Here is a 21,117-nt window from a genome sequence, read left to right as displayed (position 1 = left end):
GGGGGGGGGATTTGGTTGGAACCAGATGCTGAATTGGGGGTCTTGTGACACATGCTCTGGGATGCTTTCAGGTCTGATTTTTTTTGGGGGAGGGGGAGGGTTCAGTTAGTTCTCTATGATGATATAATTGGCAGCTCAGGGCCAAGTAATAGAAGGATCCACAAAAGTCCCTCCCAAAAAAAATGCTTCAAACTATGCTACCAAGTGCATTTGAACTGCCTTTCCTACTTTACTGGTGGTTTTCTGTAGGGGAAGATGAAGCAACAATCTATCACATACCCCATCCCACCTATATAAGAGTTTCAATTTGAATATACTAATTGTTTTCCCACAGATCCAGCCATGCATATGTCTGTGTCCTGGACAAGATGAGTGGGGATTAGTTTATCTCCAATGTTTAACCCACTCTCTGGGCTCCTGGGCCCTTAGCAAGTACTCGGAGCTATGAGGAGTGCAGAGCAAAGCAAAGGCACGGGGACAGGAGGGAGGTGGAAATGTTGTGGGGGGAGTGCCTGACGCAGGAGGTGGAAAGGGCCCAGCACAGTGGGGATAAAGAGGGAAGAAGGCAAGCGACATGTGGTCGGAGGGGCGGGGCTGAGAAGAGAGAGGGCCCTGGCGAAGAGGGTGACGATAAAGCAGTACGGATTTGGGGGAGGGGGCGGGGCTAAGAGGTAAAATACGCAGGGGGCGGGGCCGAGAGAAGGATGTGGGGACAAGGTGACAGGCAAGCAGCCCGGGTTTGGGGGCGGATCCCGGGGGCCGGCTGCTCCCCGCCCCGCCTGCCGATAGGTCCGGGCCGGGACACTCCCTCTCCCCGCGGCTGGTGAAGTTCCCGGGGGGCAACGGAGGAGGCGGCGTGTGGGTCTCGCTGCGGCTCCGTGGCGATCGGTCAGTCTCCCAGCCCGATCCCCGCAGCTGCCGCCACCATGACGGACCAGTCCCCCTTCGACACCAACGTCGTCACCCTGACCCGCTTCGTGATGGAGGAGGGGAGGCGGGCCCAGGGCACCGGGGAGCTCACGCGGCTGCTCAGCGCCGTCTGCACCGCCGTCAAGGCCATCTCCACCGCCGTGCGCAAGGCGGGCATCGCCCACCTGTGAGTCGCCCGCCGCCGCTAGCCCCAGTCCCCTCGCCCAAGCCGGGGCTCACCGTGGGGCAGAGTCGCCCTGCCGGGCCCCTCGCCCCAGCCCAGCCTGGATTGCACCTCAGAGGCCGGAATCCGCCACCTCTGCAGGGGAAGGGCTTCCGGGGGGTCTGTGAGCGAAACTGCCCTTACCCGGCGTGGGCCCCGCACAGCCAGGAGCGGCGGAAGCGCCCTAGGAGTGCGGGGTGGTGGGGCCACGGGCGCCGCAACCGAGACCCCGCCCCAGCACCGCCTCTTCCCTTCCAAACCCCGCCCCCGCCCGGTGTGTCCCCCCCCATAGCCGGTAACTTGATGGGGCCCTGGCCCCACGGTTCCGGCGCCCCTGCGGCAGAGCTCTGCTCGGTGGGGCTTTGCAGAACTGGGGCCTCCCCCGTAGGTCCCTCAACGCAGGGACGGTAGTTTAGGTGACTAAAGCACGATGTGGCGTTATGGGGCCCTGCACATATTAATTGCAATCCTAGGCTAACAGAGGTTATTGGGAATCAGATTTCTACCCCCCCTAAAAACCAAGACTCCCGTCCTCTGAAGCGTGGCCCAAAGGTGCCCTTGCAAGACAAATCGCATTTTCTGCATATCAAACTAAAGTTGCCGTGTAAGGACTGGACAAGGTGGAGGAAGCTTACATTGGCCGTTAAGATAACATTGTTTGATTCTATGTAAACAACGTAGGAAGGAAGATGTGTACTACTTAATAGCCAGACAGGTATGGCAAACCCTGTGTTGACAGGCTGCAGCATCATAGAATATCAGGGTTGGAAGGAACCTCAAGAGGTCATCTACTCCAACCCCCTGCTCAAAGCAGGAGCCATCCCAGACCAACTTTTTTGCTCTAGATCCCTAAATGCTGCCCTTTAAGGATTAAGCTCACAACCGTGGGTTTAGCAGGCCAATGCTCAAACCACTGAGTGAGCCTTCCCCCTCCCCCATGGATAATTGTAACTCTATTACATATAATTCTTAATCTTAGTTAATCTATTAATTAGGCAACACCTTGCCTAGCTGAGTATTCTTGCCCTCTCTGGCTCGTACACTCTTAAGCTTATTACCTGCCTATATATTGCTCAATATTGCTATGTTTGCAGACAGCACAACTGCACTGCATTAGTACTTAAATGCTGTCAAGTTTAAAAATTTTTTGAAATGTTTAAATTCAGAATTAAGTTTGAACCTTTGTCCTCTAGCTTATTGTTGTGGCAATTACTTCAAATGGTGGGTATTTACAGTTCAGGGAAATGTTATTGCACAGAAAGTGCTTGGCTCAATCTCACCTGTGGAGTCTTCTTGCTAACTTCAGTTTGTATCATGACTTTAAAAAAGACATTTCGCATTTCCCTGTTTGCCCACTTTCCTTGTCTACAAAGCCCATATAACCGTTATAGCGTAATGAACAGAAGCTTCAATACTGGTTTAAATGTATTTAAGCAATCTAATCCAAATTAGTGCACTCAGAAGAAAGAAGATTGAAACATGCCCTATTTGTAGCTTCCAAAGGGATTGGACAGTGAATGAAAAATAGTCCTATTTCCCTTTAAAGTTATTTTAAATGGCTGAAATACTAGCCAACTATTATCATATTTTGACATATGATGTTGACAACTTGCCAACGGCTATAAAGCTGTAGCTTTTTTAATCTCAGCATCTGCTAGCAAATAACTGTCTGGGCACCCCCTCCTCTGCAATTTCTTGCAGTTATGAAAATTTAAATCTATAAACATAAAAGCTTAGCACAACTGTGAAAATTTATAGATAAGTATTTTTAATTTGATACTAGTCAAATTATATTAAAGTCAAATTCTCCCATGCCTATTTATAGATTTCCTGACCGTCTTTCTTTGAGTGAAATTCCCATTGACTGTGGATATTGATGCATTTAGGAGTTCTGTTAAACAGTAAGCAACTCTTGGCATTAGCAGAGCTGCATACAGATCAAGGACAAGAGATGATCTGCAGTTGCACTTACTCTTCTTGTTACTACCTTTATGGCTTCTGACTAACCGCCAATCAGAAGTTTTATAAGTGCAAATATTGTTTGGATTAGTACATTCGTTCACATGCTAAAAGGATATTAAACTCTCAGTCTTGGGCTCTCAGTTCAGCTCATGCTTCCGTGGAAATAATGAGTGCATTTTGTCAGGTAGCACAAAAAAGCCACTTTAAAGGAGTGGAAAAACTTTTTTGTACTCAATGCTCTATCAGTATCACCTATTACCTTACTTTAAAAAAACTCTCAGGATTTAGACTCTAGTATAATGGTAAAAATTAAAAAAATGACCTTTCAAATTTTATATTAGCTTGGCAGGTAAACCAAATGATTAGAAATTCCAAAACTCCATCTAAAGACATGTCTGCATGGGGTATTAGTGCATCCCAGGTGGGGAGTAAATTCTAATACACACTAGCATGTCACACACTTGCTATCTACATGGGCACACACAGGCTGGTATACACTTAAGTTTCTTAATGTTTAAGTCAATATGCACTAAAGAGCTTTTAGTGCACACCAGCAGGGTCCACCCAGACAGCAAGTATCTGCATGCTGGTGTGCACTAGAATTTACACTCCAGCTGGGGCGCGCACACACACATCATGTAAATAAGCTCTCAGCCTTTTTCTAACTTTGTAAAACCCTCGATATTGTTCCTCCTCTCTAGTGGGTATTTACTGAAGGTAGATGTAATAGCGTTGACTCTCTCTTTTAAAAACGAGAACAAGACAATTTCAATACAGGCAGAGTAACTGGATTTTAGAGCAGTCAGATTTGGGCTTTAGATAGCTGGTTTTAACCTTAACCACAGCAGAGCTGATGCTCTGCTAGAACTGATATGGTAGAAACTAAGATATGAAGTGGCCTTCAAAGGAGCCTGCAGTTGATAACATCTTTGTGCAATTAAACTTTTTTCAGCAACTTCCAATTTTTGAATGGGAAGACATCTTGATGACATGGCTGAATTATCAGCTGCAGTCTGATTTATCTTAGAACCACTTTACTCTAATCAGTTTAATTAAAACCCGTTTTGCAGTCGGGGGGGAAAAGTGAGTTTTACACGAAGTTGTGAAAGAATAAGACTTTTAGAGTCAATCCTTGTGAGGAGCTGGGATGTGTCAGTATCTAGACAATCAGAGCTAGTACTACAGTGAAGTGCTTAATGGTAGCATCGGAAAGAAGCTAGTGCTTATTTTTTTGTAATGATTAATATAAACTGAAGTTAATGCACTGTAACCTACTTCTAATTATTTTGCATATTTATCACTCACCAGATACTGTACTTAACAGGTCTCTAGAAATGCCTACAATAAATGACCTGTTTTATTAGTGAGAAACTTAATGGAAACTTTACTAATTTGACAGCTTACAGCAAGTGACAAAACATGTTACCCAAAAGGCCTCCAGCAACACAGAGTAGCCTTTTTATAATTTAGAAATGAATGTTAGCACTAGAGAGAATTGACAAAATTCCTTGTGTTGTGAAAAGTTGCTGTAAAATGGAAGTAAAACCTCTTAATGGACTTACAAATGACTTGACTAGCTATCTTGACTTAAAATATAGGGCTGATCAACACTGCAACCTTATGCTGGCATAGCTACATCTCTTGGATAAAAATCCACATCCTGACAGATGTAGCTCTGCCAGTGTAACACCTGTGTAGAAACTGCTGGATTGACAGAAGAATTCTTCCCCTCAACCTACTTACTGCCTCTCAGGGATCAACTGCAGCACTTTCATGCCAGCTGAAAACTGTGTTTGAGCCAGCACGAGGAATTTCTGTGTATCGAACTTTCCCCATGTTCTTGTTTTTGAAATAAAAAAAGTTTATGTACAGATGTGAGAACTGTACACGTTTGAATTATGGATGGTTCTTGTCTAACACAGATGGCTTTGTCTGACCCTTTAAAAACTGCTCCAGAAGTTTTACTCAATACAGTATCTGTGTAATTTGTTTGGAGACTGAGGCAGCAGCACTTTCCTTTTCCTCTTGGCCTTGGTTTGGGCAGGAAATTATCTTCCACTGAGGTGTTTGTTCAAGTCATGTATAGATGGGTGAGAAATACAATCATATGCCTTTTGCTTTTGAAGCAGTGGGGGATGGAAGGAAATTATTGTGAAATGCTCCGTTAAACCATGCTCGTTAGAAGGAAATTGCAGAATTGAATATCGAGCCATACTGACTTTAAATAATGTGCAGACTGGACAAAACTATGGTATCTTGCCTTCAAGATTTAAGAAATAGCCAGTACTATAGTGTCCATTCCCAGCTCTTGCTGATGGGAATAAAATACCTTTCAACTTGTTGGAGAAAGTTTGGCATAGACGAGCACAAGTGCTTGTTTCAGTAGTGCATGGTGCCTGCCATATCTGTGTCATTGTGGACTTGGAGCTGCTCTGTGCAGACCAGAAGATGGGTGGAGACAGCTGGGGTCGGAGGGTGAGGGGGAAGATGGGCAGCTTCATTGGAAGTTTCCTGCAAGCTTCCACTAGCAGAATTGATGCATCCTAAGCTACAAATTAAGCTGCCCTCCTGTAATGGAGCTGCTGGGAAGCAGCTGTGGAAATTCCACAGGATGCAGTGGTGTTGTGGGCGTAATTCAGAAGCCCTGAACACCAATAAGAGATGACTAATCTTTAATGCATAAGCTTTCTAATGTGGTCACAAGAGACAAGCCTCATGAATGAGGCTGGCTGAAGCTAAGAGCAAGGATTTTTAGAGATGCTATAGGAGGAAAGAACAAGTGGTCACATATAATCTCAAGTCATAGCTATTATCTTGAAGATCCTGGATTTGTGGCTAATTTTTAGTCCTTTTAATTACTGTATATACTTGTTCATAAGCCAAACATTTTTGGTAAAAAAGTGACACATCAAAGAGCAGGGGTCAGTTTATATATGGCTCTATACCAAAATTTGATTTTAAAAACTCTATGGAATCATTGAACAGAATATCTAATACATTGTCGTTTTGTTTACCTGGAGTGTCTGCAGGCATGGAGCCTTTCAGCTCCCAGTGGCCACGGTTCACCATTCCCAGCCAACGGGAGCTGCAGGAAGTGATATGCCCAATCTGCCAGCAGCTTACCCTGATGGGCCAGGAACCAAAGTTTGCCAACTCCTGAAATATAGGGTCAGTTTATGAAAGGGTCATACAGTTTTTGCTATTTTTACCTAACCATCTTGGGGGATTGGCTTATAAACGAACGGGCTAATGAACAAGTATATATGGTAGGTCTTAACCTATTCCAGCAGAGCTTGACTAATTAAAGATAATGTTTATATGCTTTTTTTTGTATGTTTCTTAAATTGTGAGTGAGTATCTTGTAGACTTGATACAATAGACTTGAGACAATAGTGGCTGTTTGGAAATCTCAGAATGAAGGATCCTCTGTCTTCAGTATATGGAGAGAAAGAGGAATCAGGCAGTTCACTGGTCACTAGATCAAAACAATTGAATGGAATTGCGGTCTCATCCAAAAAAGTTATAATAGAAGATGGAGGTCTATGATGGCATAAAGTAAACTCTCCAGTATTGGAAGGGCCATGAATAGTGCTCCTCATCTTACAAAATGTCATACAATAGAACCTCAGAGTTACGAAACCAGACTTACGAACAGACCAGTCAACCAAACACCTCGTTTGGATTGGAAGTACACAATCAATCAGACTTAAAAGGCAAATATAATAGTGTTAAACAAACTGCTAAAAGATACAACGAAAGCAGCATTTTACTTCTGCACAGTAAAGTTTCAAAGCTGTAATAAGTCAATGTTCAGTTGTAAACTTGAAAGAACTGTAATGTTTTGTTCAGAATTACAAATGACCTCCATTCCTAGGGTGTTCATAACTGAGGTTCTACTGTATTTTTTGTTCCTCATGAGAATCTCTTTCCATTGCTTTAGCTATGGAATAGCTGGCTCCACCAATGTGACAGGAGACCAAGTCAAGAAGTTGGATGTCCTTTCCAATGATCTGCTGATTAACATGCTCAAGTCATCCTTCACTACGTGTGTTATTGTGTCAGAAGAAAACAAAAATGCTATAATAATAGATGCTGAAAAAAGGGTTAGTAACTTACAAAACTTGTCAATACTTGGATTCAAGTTAACTTTTACAAATCCTTTTCTTCAAATATGTAAAAATTGAACTGGAGTTAAAGATTTCAAAGGCACTTAGCCAAAGATGTGTGTTTCTGGATACAGGAAAATATTGTCACATTTTCTATTCACTCCTACCTGGTTTCTTTCCTCCAGTTGTGCTCCCACATCTTTTGAGCTTTTCTTCCCCCTTTGGTCCTAAATTCTGAATTGTTTGTACTTCCGGTGTGTTCTTCCCCCTTCCCCTATGGTTCTCAGGCAGGCTCTTCCTATAGCATTTTTAGTAAATCACCAAATGACTATTTTCATGGATCAATCCATAAAGGTCCTTCCTCGGGCAAACTTCTCACTGAAGTCAATAGGGGTATGACTCAGCAAAATCTGAGTGAGGACTTCAGGACTGACTTAAAGAATTGACAGCGTCATTGAATAGTATTAAGTGTGGGGGTGTTTTACACACTGTTTTGTAGTCTTTCCTAGAAATATTAAAATTTCCACCAGTATTCTCCTGCCTCTTCGAAAATAAAACAACCAATAAAAACAAGTTTATGAATTTAATACATGGCCTATGCAGCTGCATTATTTATATGTATTTGCAGGAAGGTATACGTTTGTGAGAGAAGTATTAATGAATTTCTCCTGGCTCACTTTGATGTGACCATGCCAAAATTGTGGTGGTGGTTTTCTAATTTTTTTCCTAAAGAAATATCAAAGTACAATAGAATGTTTTGTTGGGACACTTCCATGCCCCAATTAAATAAACTCCAGTTGAAAAGGCTAACAAGACTCAGTGCTGGAGCACCTTAACTTTTTTTTTTAAACTGAGACGCCGTGTTAAAACATTTTGCTGCTGAATGTGAGCTAACGTGCTTTAGCTAAAGCAGAAGTACTGCCCCTGTTAAAGAGCCAGCACTGCTATTAAGGATTGCTGGACTTAAATCAGCTACGGGGATCATGATGATTAAAGTGATACCAATTCACTTAAACACCTCCATTTTTTTTTTTTTTTACTCTTACGAACTACAAGTAACTTTTAAAGTAAAGGATTAGAGAAATTTCCCTTTGTTGGTATCCCTTGTCTGAGTCTTTCATGCAGCAGCAGGAGGAACTTTTTTTTGTATATTACTAAAACAGCATGGTAAAGCCACAAATTGGCAGTAGGATGTGTGAGCAGGTGTAACAAATCTCAGGTTGGTGTTTCTTTGAAGTACACTGTACGTTATTCAGGAGTTAGGTGTTACTCTTGACCAGTAGGTTGTTGGGTTTTTTTAATGGCTCAATTATGAGCCTAAACAAAAATTGATCTAAATTTTTCTCATACTACTGTGTAAATTAAAGGCACAATTTCTTTTTATAAAAGATGAAAAGGTAAAAAACAGGTAGGGTGCTAGGTGTTGTAGGGCCTCCCTATCAGTTGCTGTTTACTGTAAGTGAAGTAATAACTAAGCATACATTGAGGAGCTAAGGATGACCTTTTTAGCTGCAATATCTTTCTTTGTGGCTATAGCTAGACTTTACTATACTGCATGTGCCATTACAAGAACAGTGGTATCATCTGTTCTTTCAGTTAAACATTTCCCAAATTCTGTTCATACAGACGCTCAAGTGATTAGACTGTGGTGAAAACTTAGCCAAAAATAAGCCATCAAAATAGTATTCCACTTCTTGAGAATATAGCTACATAAATATTCCCTTAGGGCTTGTCTACACTTACATTTTATAGCGCTCTAACGTGCTGGCTCAGGGCGGTGAAAAATCGTCCCCTGAGCTCAGCAAGTTTGAGCGCTTTAAAGCGCTAGTGTGGACGGTCTCCCAGCACTCGGAGCTATTCCCCTTGTGGAAGTGGATTACTGAGCTCTCCCAGTGCTCACTCGTGACCACGCTCACACTTTAAAGCACTGCTGGGGGAGTGCTCTCGCTGCAGTACTTTGAGGTTTCTAGTGTAGACATAGCCTTAATTTAAACTGTTCTTGGCTAAAAATTAGCCTGAGTAGATTAGGTGGCAAAACATTTATTTGGGGTAGATGGGCAAATAACTAAATCCAGTTCCTCTGTTTTTATTTTCCAGGGTAAATATATAGTCTGCATGGATCCTCTTGATGGCTCTTCTAACATTGACTGCCTTGTTTCAATTGGAACTATCTTTGCCATCTACAGAAAGGTAAAGTGGGATGCTGTCATGGGGAGGGTGGGGGTGGAGAAGCAGTAGTTCTTCACACTTAAGCAGCTCATGATGGAATAAAGTTGGATCCGAAGATTTAATGAAATCCAACTAAATCTACAAATGCTTAGTTACACAATACCTTTGAGTGATACACAACACTTGGTGAATAGACCTACATACATGCAATCCTGATTGAATATCAATTAGCCAGTTAGATTCCTCTAACAATGAAAAGGATAACAAGAGTTAAATGCTTCATAATTACTCATACAGCTTGAGACCAAACAAAATACTAATCTCATCTACCTGAGTTATGTGCATTCTTCAATTAAACTGATTCTCCCATCTTGTACAGGTAGTCCTATCAGCCTGAGGACAGGCTTCCAAGATGAGATTCAGTTTTAAACATTGCTTGTAAATTTAACATGCCTAATTCATTCTGAAAGATGGAAGTCTCGTTTGCAGGCATCTGAAATACAGGATTAACATGTCTCAGGCATGGAAACTACTGTGATTTCAGACAAGACACACTGTCCATCTTTAACTACCCTGACCCACGTTTTGATGCATCTGAAAATCACTTCTTTGGGCTCACTTCCGCCAGGAGCAAAGGAAATCAAGTTCTTAGCCCTAATCAATTGTAAACATTACAACTAAAAGTTCCACTTTGTTTTTTAAATTCTGCCTCAGATTTCTGCATCAAATTGAAGGTACTCATTAAGGTGATGTTTTAGTCACTTATTTTTAGGAAGTCAGACATTTTACTAAAAATACCAGTGAATAAAAAAGGGGAGTGGGCAAGATTGCCTGGGAGAGGGCTGCCTGGCTGTTTTTTGTGGGGAGTTTTTTTGGCGGGGGGGGCGGGCAGGAGTTCACATGGCAGCACATGGCCTGGGACCCATGCTGGTGTAGGGAAAAGGAGGGTTGGTGGAGCCAGCAGGCTCCCTACCTGGCTCCACACCTCACTCCCATCAGCAGCAGGCACTGCGGTTCCTGGCAAATGGAAGATGCTAAGCCAGCACTCTGGGCAGACACACCCCGCAGGGCAGAGGCATGGCCAGGCAGCTAACAGCTGAGCAAGGGGGATGGCACCACTTCCAGGGAGCCCCCCCAGGTAAGCGCCAGCCAGAGCCTGCCTCACCCTGTCCTGTGCCCCAACCCCCTGCTCCCTTCAACACCCAAATTCTGCTGGGGGACAGGAGGGTTGCAGTGGCCTGAGACTCCAGCTGGTGCAGGGGCTGCCTGAGCTGCCCCAGAGGCAGGCGCAGCGGACACTGCAGAAGTCACTGAGTTCATAGAAAGTAATGGAATCCTTGACAAACTCTCAGCCTTACTCATTATCACTTCCAAGATACTACATATCTCTACCCCATCTTCTACTTTCTGCATTCCACCCTAGCATTTGACTTCTCACTTTGGCCCTGATCCAGCAAAGCTCTTATGAATGTACTTTAAATGTAAACACGTGAGAAGCCCAGTTGACTATAAAGTTAACCATATATAGAAGAGCTTTGTCAGATCAGGGCCTGTCTCCAGTGCTTTCATCATGAATTATTTGTATAACTGTAGTGCCTAGGAGCCTAGTTATGAACCAGGACCCCAATATAGTAGGCACTGTGCAAACACAGAACAAAAATGGTCGCTCCCTTACAGAGCTTAGTCTAGTATATGACCAGAGAAAAGATGACTTGGGGCAAGAATGGAGATTGACAAGGAAACAATGAGATCAATGCCTATCATGTTGACCAATATTGTAATCACCACACTAGCAGCCTAATAGTTGTGAAGTTTTTGTCAGCATTACAGAACAGCAGAGTTTTAAGGAGACTTTTTTTTTCCCTTTAATTGGTGACCTTACTCTAGCAATAAGCTAAAATAGGTATCTATTAAGTTATTGCTGCTTTTCAGCCATTGAAGGCATGCTGACTTAGGCCTGGTTTTCCAAAGGCATGCACTAGTAGCTTGTTACAGCAGCATATGGTGTTGTGGGTCCATTACTGTAAATAAATGAAGCTTTTAAAATAGATGAATCGTGGGGAATTTTTAATTAAAAAAATCTTGACACCCTTCCTATTTCAGGCTTCTCCTGAGGAACCTTCTGAGAGAGATGCTTTACAGCCTGGACGTAATCTTGTGGCAGCTGGTTATGCCCTCTATGGGAGTGCCACAATGCTGGTGTTAGCCATCGAATCTGGTGTCAACTGTTTTATGCTTGACCCGGTAAGGAAGCATAAATCTGGTATGAATAGCTTGCTCTTGTACAGATAAAATTCCAGAACAAATGTTTCCTAAGTGGATAAATATACAGAGCAGCTTCCAAACTAAATCTTAACATCTGAAGATGCAGTACTCTTAAGAGAACCAATGGGAGTTGATATGCCTATAAAAATAGAATAGATAAACCCCCAAAGGCTTCTGGCATTCTTCCCCTCTGCTGGAGACAGTGGTCAATCTCACTCAAAATTTATAGTTTAGTCAGAGAATGAAGTATACATCATGTGCCACCTGATGTGATGAATTTTTAAGCATTTTTTGCATTTGCAGAATTTCCCTTAACTCTCTCTTGTAGTTTAGTATATTCCTTAACTCTAATACCTTTCATTTTTTAGTAGGCTAGAGATGCAGAAATATATTTAATATTCTCTTACGCTTACAGATCACATCCTGATTGTTTAAAAGAGTAAGTATGGAGTGTGTATGCATGTGTTTGACATCCTAGAAGCTATTGGCCATCTGACTTGTTAAACATACTTTATTTCAAATCACCCAGTGCTGTTGTCTGCAGTGATTGTTTAATTTAAAGCCATTATATTGTAAATCAGGTTTTGCCACTTAATAGTAAGTCGTGTTTGGAATGTGCCATGGCAGTAGTTTCAAGGAAGTAGAATTTTATGTTTTCTATATAGTAATGGTTTAAATGTCTGCATGTATTACCAACTTTTTAGTTTGTTTAGAAACTAGGACGCTTTACAATATTTTTTCCTCTCTCCTACAAATGTGAAAACTTACTGCAGTAGAGACTAGATACCTTAGACATTTGATAACTATATACTTTCATCACTACATTACAGTTTTCATTCTGATCAGACTAATAGTGTCAACTTGTTACTATCTCATGGCTAGTCAAATTGAGTTAGAAATCTCAGTCCAGCTCCTAATGAATAGGTGTTCACAATCCCTGAAACTGTCCATGGGCCATCAGTTGTAAAAAGAAAAAACTGAGTGGACTTGCATCAAACTACTCTTGACACAGGAGAATTATTTTGGAGATGGGGAGTGATCATGTGAAGAAATGTGCATGCATCAGGGCTTTTGGGGTATCTTATATGGGTAAGCAAGACTTTTGGTCTAAGACTACAGAGCTGTACTCTCTCCCCTTCCCCCAGTACAGAATTGTAAACAAAAAAAAATGGAAACTGCAGTAGGTTTTCACTAAATTGTATGTAGCATTAACTCGCTTTTAGTCTCGTGAAGAACACGCACATGCAGTTACTGACTTGCTTTATTATTATTGTCAGGCAATTGGGGAATTCATTTTGGTTGATAAGAATGTGAAAATCAAAAAGAAAGGAAATATCTACAGTCTCAATGAGGGCTATGCTGCATATTTTGATCCTGCAGTCACCGAGTATCTTCAAAAGAAGAAATTCCCTCAGGTATTTCTAGAGAAACTTTTCTAAGATAAGCAAATGTTCAGTGCCTCAATCTTTAAACTCAGTTGTCATGCATACGTGCAGGATGTCAAACACCAAAGTTAGGCAAGACTGAACCTTAATAGTGTACAAGTCAAAGTGTACCAACTATTCCTTAGGCTGTTTAAATTGGCAATCAGTAAGCCATCATAGCTGACTATTTGTTTATACAAAGTTACAGAGCTTGTTTTTCCTCTCTCATATACTTTAAGTACACCAACATTTTGTGTTAACTTCATGTTGGTGGAGTAAGGAGCACCACACCACACTCAGTGGCTGATTCAAAAGTTTCAGCAGCTAGTTCAGTTAATGGTGATAACCATATAACTCCCTCCCACTTTTTCAATAAAGCACTTGTATTTTTTTCATCCTGTTTCCCTTGCTGCTCTAGCCAGTGCTGGGTCTAGAAAGGAGTTAGGGGGTTGAGGCCATGCTCTATGGTGGTTGAGTGGAGAGGAACTCATATCCAGTGATGCAGGAACAGCACTTAAGAGGAAGTGAGGGATCTGCTCCTTCTCTCCTACAGCACCGGTCCATCTGATGGTAATTTGCTGGAGTACTGAATGGGTGTGGAAACAAGACTTGTGCTTAGTGCTGCTGGAAGTTGACTATGATGACTGACTATCCTCTTGCTTAAAGGACTACTCAAATGGCAGGGTCTGTTTTAAAGCTATGTGAATACCTGCCATGAAGCCAGAAATTGATAGGTGCTTAGCTGGATGTTAACTTCCTCCTTAATTACCCAGAACAGAGTCTGTCCAGGTCCCCAGAGCTACCACCCACTGCTAGAAAACCCACATGGGAACCCTATTGACAACAGGTGGCTTTACATCTTACCTATGTCCAGTGCTAATTGCATTGGCTGAGTAATACCTGATGAATACCTTAAGTTAGGGGTGGCTAATGTGAGCCTGAGGAGGAGCCAGAATTTACTAACATACATTGCCAAAGAGCCACAGTAATATGCCAGCAGCAGCCCCCATCAGCTCTGCCTGCTCCCACCCCAGCGCATCCTGCCTGCCAGCAGCCCTGTGAATCAGCACCTCCCTGGGCCTCCCCACATCCCCACCCCCTCTGCAATCAGCTGTTTCATAGTGTGCAGGAGGCTCTGGGGAGCAGCCAGGGTGTGGCAGGGGAGTGGGTAGGAAGGATCTTGGGCCTTGGGGGAAGTGGTGAAGAGAGGGCAGAGCCAGGGGTTGAGCAGTGAGCACACATACACCCCCCCCAGCACATTGGAAAGTTGGGGCCTCTAGGTCCAGCTCCAGAGTTGGCGCCTGTGCAAGGAGCTGCATATTAAATTTCTGAAGAGCTACAGGCAGCTCCAGAGCCATGGTTTGGCCACCCCTGCCTTAAGTTAACAAAAAACCCTAAGGTTTTATTTAAACTTGTCAGAGCTAGCAGGACCTTGATTTGATAACTGACCCACTGAGAATCTTGATTAAAATTAGAAGCTTTTTTGAAGTTAGCCCAGATCTAACTCCAAAATCAGACTGAAGAAAAAAAAGTCAGCTATTGTAGATGTGAAAGATGCTGCTTTATCAGTAGCAGTGTTCTATGCACTGATCTTCCCTTGTTATCAGCACAGCTATAATAGGGCATAATTCTTTACAATACAACATGCCATCTCAAAGACAGGCATTTTCGTGTGGATTTTTGTAGGGCTGTAAAATAAACGTAGTTCTCACTTGAAAGCTTTGGAGACATGTTTGAGTGTGATATCTGAAATTCAGGCTTCCCCATACTGCCCACTGTCTGAGCTAGAAAACTCTCTCTGAAGGTACATCTATACTGCAGCTGGGACTGTGCTTCCCAGCTAGGGTAGACAAAACTCTCACTAGCTCTGCTTGAGCTAGCATGCTAAAAATAGCAATGTGGCTGGGGGTAGAAACCTGATTACAAACCCAGCTGGATGCCAAGGTATGTATCTGGGCATAGGCAGCGAGTTGTATTCCCACGTGGTGCCTGGGCACCAGCAATATTCAGAGCCCGGGAGCCCAGCTCCACCAATATTTGGGGCCAAGTGTCCCCCCCCCGGCCCCATCTGTTGCGTTCTGAGTGTCCTCCAGCTCCTCTTGCCTTCCTGGGGCCCTGGAGCAGAAAGTCAGTCTTTTCCATGCAGCTCCATGGTGCCTCCGGAGAGTCCTAATTCCCCCCATCTCAACTCCCAGGGCAGACTGACTCTGAGCCTGCACTTCCATCTCAGACCCTTCCCTTTTCCTGTGGGACCCTCCACCAGCACAGGGGACCCCCCCACCCACAGTCAGCACTCCTGCCCATGCTGGGCAAGGAAGCAGCCCCATCCCTCACCCCCAGTGAGGCTACAGTCAGGAGCAACAGCAGGGGAGGAGGCACACGCAGCACCCCTGGCATCCACCATGGGGGAGGAGGGTAAGGGAGATTTCTGGACCTGAAAGAGGCCCTAAGAGCACGTGCAGTGACAGTGGTGGAGGTGAGTGTATTGCTTGGGTGAGGGGGCCCAGAGCTCACTGCTGCCATCAGGGAAAGGGTGTGGAGGGGTTCCTCTCTGTCCCCTGTCCCGGAGCAGCCTGCCTGCACCCCAAACTCATCCCCAGCCCTGCCCCACCCCAGAGCCCACACCCAGAACTTTCACCCCCCATGCCCTCAACCCTCTACCCTAGCCCTGAGCCCCTCCAACACCCCAAACACCTTATCTCTAGCCCCAGCCAGAGCCCTCATTCCCCTTGCCCTAGCCCTGAGCCTCTTAACATCCCAACCCCCCCAGCCCCAGACAGAGCCTTCATCCCCCACACTCCTACTCTTGCCCTGAGTCCCTCCCTCACCCTTGCACCCACTCCATCACCAAACTCCCTCCCAGAACCTGCACCCCAATCCCCTGCCCTAGCCTAGGGCCTGCAGCCCAGACTTCCTCCACCACCCAAACTCCCTCCCAGAGTCTTGGGCAGGTAGGGGGTGGAGTTTGGGTGGGGGCAGGTTCTGGGCACCACCAAAATTTCTACAAACCTGCCACCCCTGTAGCTGGGTGGTTAGCCCAAGTTGCCACCTGCGTGCTACCTCTAGCTACATCACTATTTTTAGCATGTTTGATCAAGCAGAGCTAGCATCTGTCTGCCCCTGCTGGGCAGCATGCTCCAAGATGCAGTGCAGAGTCACCTTAAGAGTGAGAAGAAAGTCTCCATTCTCAGTAAGTCTTTGATTCCTCTCTGCTGAGAGAGCTAACAAAAGCTTTCACAATACTAAAGAGGCTACTAACAAATCATTCCAAGCAGATAATTAGATAACCTTTTTCTCTGTCCCAAATCCTCTTTGAATTGGTGGCCTTGAGGGGAAGTGCCACATCTCCTTACTAAGCCATTCACTTAGTTTGTGAAGATTTTTTCAGAGGAGAACAAAAAGCCTAAAGAAAATCTGTCAGTCTGTCTGCCTAGCTTTAAACTAAATGACCTAGCTTTCAACCTTCTGGCTCAATCTGAGAGGGGATGCTTTTATATTTCTGAGAGGGGATGCTTTTAAAACATTACTTGTCCTGAAGCCTAGTCCAACTGTAGATTAGAAGCTACAACTTTGCACTGTGAAAACTAATCAGAGCCAAACCAACACTTCTCTCTCCACAGCAACCTGTGGGTTCCAGTACCGCACTGGTTGTTCTTGATACAAGGGACTAGTTAGACACCATTCAGATATCATGATGAAGAGGGAGGAGGATGGGATATTGAATCTCCTGCCCTTAATCATGTCAGAAAGAAAGGAGTTGCCAAGGAAAAACCCATGACAAGAGGTACCAACACAGGACTCTTCTCCCCACTGCATTTGACCATGGAGCAGAAAGAGTTTGGAACACCTCCCCTGCCACCAGTAGGGTAAAGGGCAGAAGTAGTCCCCACTGGAACCCATAGAGCAGTGGTCACCAACCCGTCGATCCCGATCGACTGGTCCATCCTGGAGACTCTCCCAGTCAATCAGTCTCTGGCTGTGGCAGCGCCATGGGGTTGCCTGCCTCAGCCCAACACCATTCCCTGAAGTGGCCAGCATGCCTCCAGGGAAGGGGGCAGCAAGGGTATCCATATGCTGCTCCTGCCTGCAAACACCGCCCCCACAGCTCCCATTGGCCAGGAATGAAGAGCTGTGGCCAATGGGAGCTGTGGGGACGGTGCCTGCAGAGAGGGGCAGCCTGCAGAGCCACATGCCTCTCTCTCTCAGGGGCAGCAGAGGCACATTGCTCCCTTCTGGGAGTGGGATAGCCACATGGTGCACTACTGGCTAGCAGATTGGGGGGGTGGCCCGGCTCAGGATAGGGAGGAGGTGCTGATGTGCTTGAGTGGAGCCAAGCCCCACTGGGCCACCAACTGGGAACCACCCCAGGTAAGTGCCCCTTCCCACAACCAGCACCCCATACCCTCTCCTGCCCCCCAACCCCCTGCCCCAACCCTCACCCCCTCAGAGCCCTTCTTCTGCACCCCCCCATGCCCTCCAACCACCTGTCCCAGGCTCAGCCCAGAACCCCCTCCCACATTGCAAACCCCTCAGCCCAGAGCCTGCACCCCCTCCCAGTCTCTTGCCCCAGCCTGGTGAAAGCGAGTGAATATGACAGGGGTTCATAAAACAGAGGTTCTGCTATAGATCTGATTTAACTTATAGCTCTGAAGTGGTGTGATCTGGTGGATACAACTTGGAGAGGAGCTAGGGACAGCCCTGGTGTCTCCCCCCCCCCCGCCCAATGGAAGATGGAAACTCTAGTTTCTAACGTTGTCTTGTCAGTACACCTTTACCCCGATATAACACGAATTTGGATATAACGTGGTAAAGCAGTGCTCCGGCAGATCAAAGCAAGTTTGATATAACACAGTTTCACCTAGAATGCGGTAAGATTTTTTTTTTGGCTCCCGAGGACAGCGTTATATCGGGGTAGAGGTATACTAAGAAGGTAGCATGCTTAAGGCTCTGGAATGGGAATCTGGAGTCCTGTGACATTTGTCTCTGCCACTGACCTTTTGTATGACTTGGATGCAAAATGACTTGCCCAGTACCTCTGTTTTCCTATCTGTAAAATGAGGATGATAATTAAGCTTTCTTTGTAAATTACTTTGAGTTCAGTGGATGAAAAACACGATGCAAGAGCCAAGTTATTACCAATAAAAAGCTAATAAGATTTAATCAAAGGTTGTTCATCAAATGTCTTTATACAGGATGGCAGCTCTCCGTATGGTGCGAGGTATATAGGTTCTATGGTAGCTGATGTACATCGTACTCTAGTGTATGGAGGAATCTTTTTATATCCAGCGAACTCCAAAAGTCCCAAAGGAAAGGTAAAAATGAATTAACCTAATTTTAGAAAGTATGTAGTCTGAAACAGTCAGTGTTGTCTAAACTATTCTAAGATTTTTACAAATGAACAGACAGTTTTTAAATTTTATGGTGCACAAATGGCAAGAATATATCTACTGCCATGGCTTGACACTGCAGGGTTTTTTAAGTAGCATTAAAACACATTAAGAACTGGGTGCTCTCCCAATCAGTCAGTCAGTTCTGCCCTCTCACCATATCATTGTAGGATTCTCTGCTGTTCTCCTGGTTCTGCCAGAGGCCCATGGGTTCCCACCCCCCCAATCTCTCCCAATCCCCGGGCCTTTTTCATAGATTCATACTTTCCAAGGTCAGAAGGGACTATTGTGATCATCTCATCTTACCTCCTGTATAACACAGGCCACAGAATTTCCCCAAACTAATTCCTAAAGCAGATCTTTTAGAAAAAAACATCCAAAACTTGATTTAAAGATTGCCAGCAATTGGTACATTTTGTTCAATTGGTTAAATTACTCACTGTTAAATGTAGACTATTTCCAGTTTGAAATTGGCTAGCTTCACTGTCCAGCTGTTTAAGGCATCTCCAGTAGATTTTTTATTTTAAGCAGTGGTTCTCAACCGGGGTGCACATACCACTGGAGGGTGCACAGACCTTCCAGTGGGTACATCAACTCATCTAGATATTTGCCTAGTTTTACAATAGGCTACATAAAAAGCACTAGCGAAGTCACTACATACACAAATTTCATAGACAATGGTTTATACTGCTCTGTATACTATACACCAAAATGTAAGTACAATATTTATATTCCAACTGATTTTATAATTAAATGGTCAAAATAAGTAAGCAATTTTTCAGTAATAGTGTGGCTGTGGCACTTTTGAATTTTTATGTCTGATTTTGTAAGCAAGTAGTTTAAGTGAGGTGAAACTTGAGGGTACACACAACTACTCCTGAAAGGAGTACAGTAGTCTGGAAATGTTGACAACCACTGCCTTATAGGGAGCTATTGCTTGCAGATCACTCTACTTGTTCCTCTACTTTCGACCACCAGAAAGTGGTGGTCTGTGAGAAAGTGTTGTGACTCTAGGCACTTGCATTCGTACTCCACCCTCCCATCCTTACAGAATTCGTAGAGCTCAGTCTGCTTCCCCTTTCTCCTCCCAAGAATAGGGGAGGACAACTGTTTATTCAGCAAAACTTTAATCTGTTTTGAAAAGTGAGTGAATTATTGCTTCAGCTTGTAGATAAGACAGTTATTCATTACACAAACAATGACGGTTTTTTCCTCAGTGCAAACTTCAGTGACCTGTAGTTTGTTTTTCAACTTATCTATTCATTAATAAGTGTTGTACACACCATCATTCACTTTACCGCAGTGATTCACCACCTTTCCAGACTACTGTACCCCTTTCAGGAGGCTGTATCTTGCACACCCCTAAGTTTCACCTCACTTCAACTATTGCTTACAAAAACACAAGTGTCAAAGCACACTATTACTGAAAAATTGCTTACTTTCTCATTTTGTCTATATGAAGTTTAGTTTGTGCTGACTTTGCATAATTTAACAGGCTACATAAAAAGCACTAGCAAATATTTAGATGAGTTATTGTACCCCCTGAAAGATCTCTGCATACCCCCAGGGTACCCACACCCATAGTCAAGAACCACTTCTCTGCAGTACTCGGCATTCACTTAAGTGCTGCACCATGCCTGCAGTCAACAGGAAAGTGAACAAATCTCCATAAAGAGCACACGTGGCAACATAATGTTCACGATGTGGGAGATGAGGACAAATACGGCCAAAACCTCACTGTCTATACTAGGAAAAAAGGGACAGTAAAAATAAGCTTGATCTTTGCTTCAAGTGGTGGTTTAAATTTGAAATATTTACTGCTGATTTTAGTATGATTAATACTAGAAAACTTTGATAATACATTTTAGACAAAATATCCTGTGATAATGTACTCTACTGATCACTAATTTTGGCTCTTCTCTTCCAGCTGAGGCTTCTCTATGAATGTAACCCCATGGCCTTTGTAATTGAGAAGGCTGGGGGAATTGCTACTACAGGGAACGAAGCAGTGCTGGATATAGTGCCTGAAGATATCCACCAGAGAGCACCTATTGCTCTGGGATCGCCTGATGATGTGCAGGAATACATTGACGTGGTCAAGAAGCATTCAGCCAAGTGAAGTAGTCTTGCTGCAGTACAAAGAAGTGCCTTACAATGGGACCAAAGATACTGTGATGTACTACTGACTTAAGCTATTGTAGGAAAGCAAGAGAACCATATTTTCATTCTGTTTACCAAAAAGTAAACTGTTAATATGTGCAACACAAATGCATTTTTTCCATTGTGGCATTAAAAGCAAAACTTTAAGGGAATAGTGTGCCTCCTCTCTTACCTCATAACTACACAAAATCCACCATATTTGATAAAGAAGTTTTGTGTTGTAGGTAAAGTGGCCCCCCACCCCCACATCCCATTTCCCTCCAGTGCTAAGGAATGCCACAGTAGAGGGCCTTTTACAGAGAACACCAGACTTTTCTGAAAGATTTCTCCCTGCAGATGGCTGGCTGCAGTTTCCTTGTAGACTGACTTACTGGGCCTTGTAAATACTAGAATCTTTAGTCCTGGTGCAACATTTGTAAATGCTAATCTAGATATTTCACAAACACCTGTTCCAGGACACAGATGTTCGTTCCTGATTATGGTTATTCTGATCAGCAACAAATATTTGTGGT

The 21,117-nt window shown here is 43.9% G+C and overlaps 1 protein-coding gene across 1 annotated transcript; it reads left to right on the top strand.

The window, feature by feature from the left end:
* The first annotated feature begins 729 nt into the window (after positions 1-729).
* Positions 730-20,757, top strand: LOC115653199 (fructose-1,6-bisphosphatase 1). The gene is made up of 7 exons (XM_030566101.1): positions 730-1,096; positions 7,035-7,197; positions 9,298-9,390; positions 11,473-11,613; positions 12,912-13,049; positions 18,251-18,370; positions 20,373-20,757. The coding sequence occupies exons 1-7, from the start codon at positions 927-929 to the stop codon at positions 20,562-20,564; spliced, it is 1,017 nt and encodes a 338-aa protein (XP_030421961.1). The 5' UTR covers positions 730-926; the 3' UTR covers positions 20,565-20,757.
* The last annotated feature ends 360 nt before the right edge of the window (positions 20,758-21,117 follow it).

This window comes from Gopherus evgoodei, chromosome 6 (assembly GCF_007399415.2).
Source record: "Gopherus evgoodei ecotype Sinaloan lineage chromosome 6, rGopEvg1_v1.p, whole genome shotgun sequence".
NCBI lineage: Eukaryota > Metazoa > Chordata > Testudines > Testudinidae > Gopherus > Gopherus evgoodei.
Note: the sequence above shows the minus strand (reverse complement) of the source record. Positions and strands in the feature narration are given on the sequence as shown.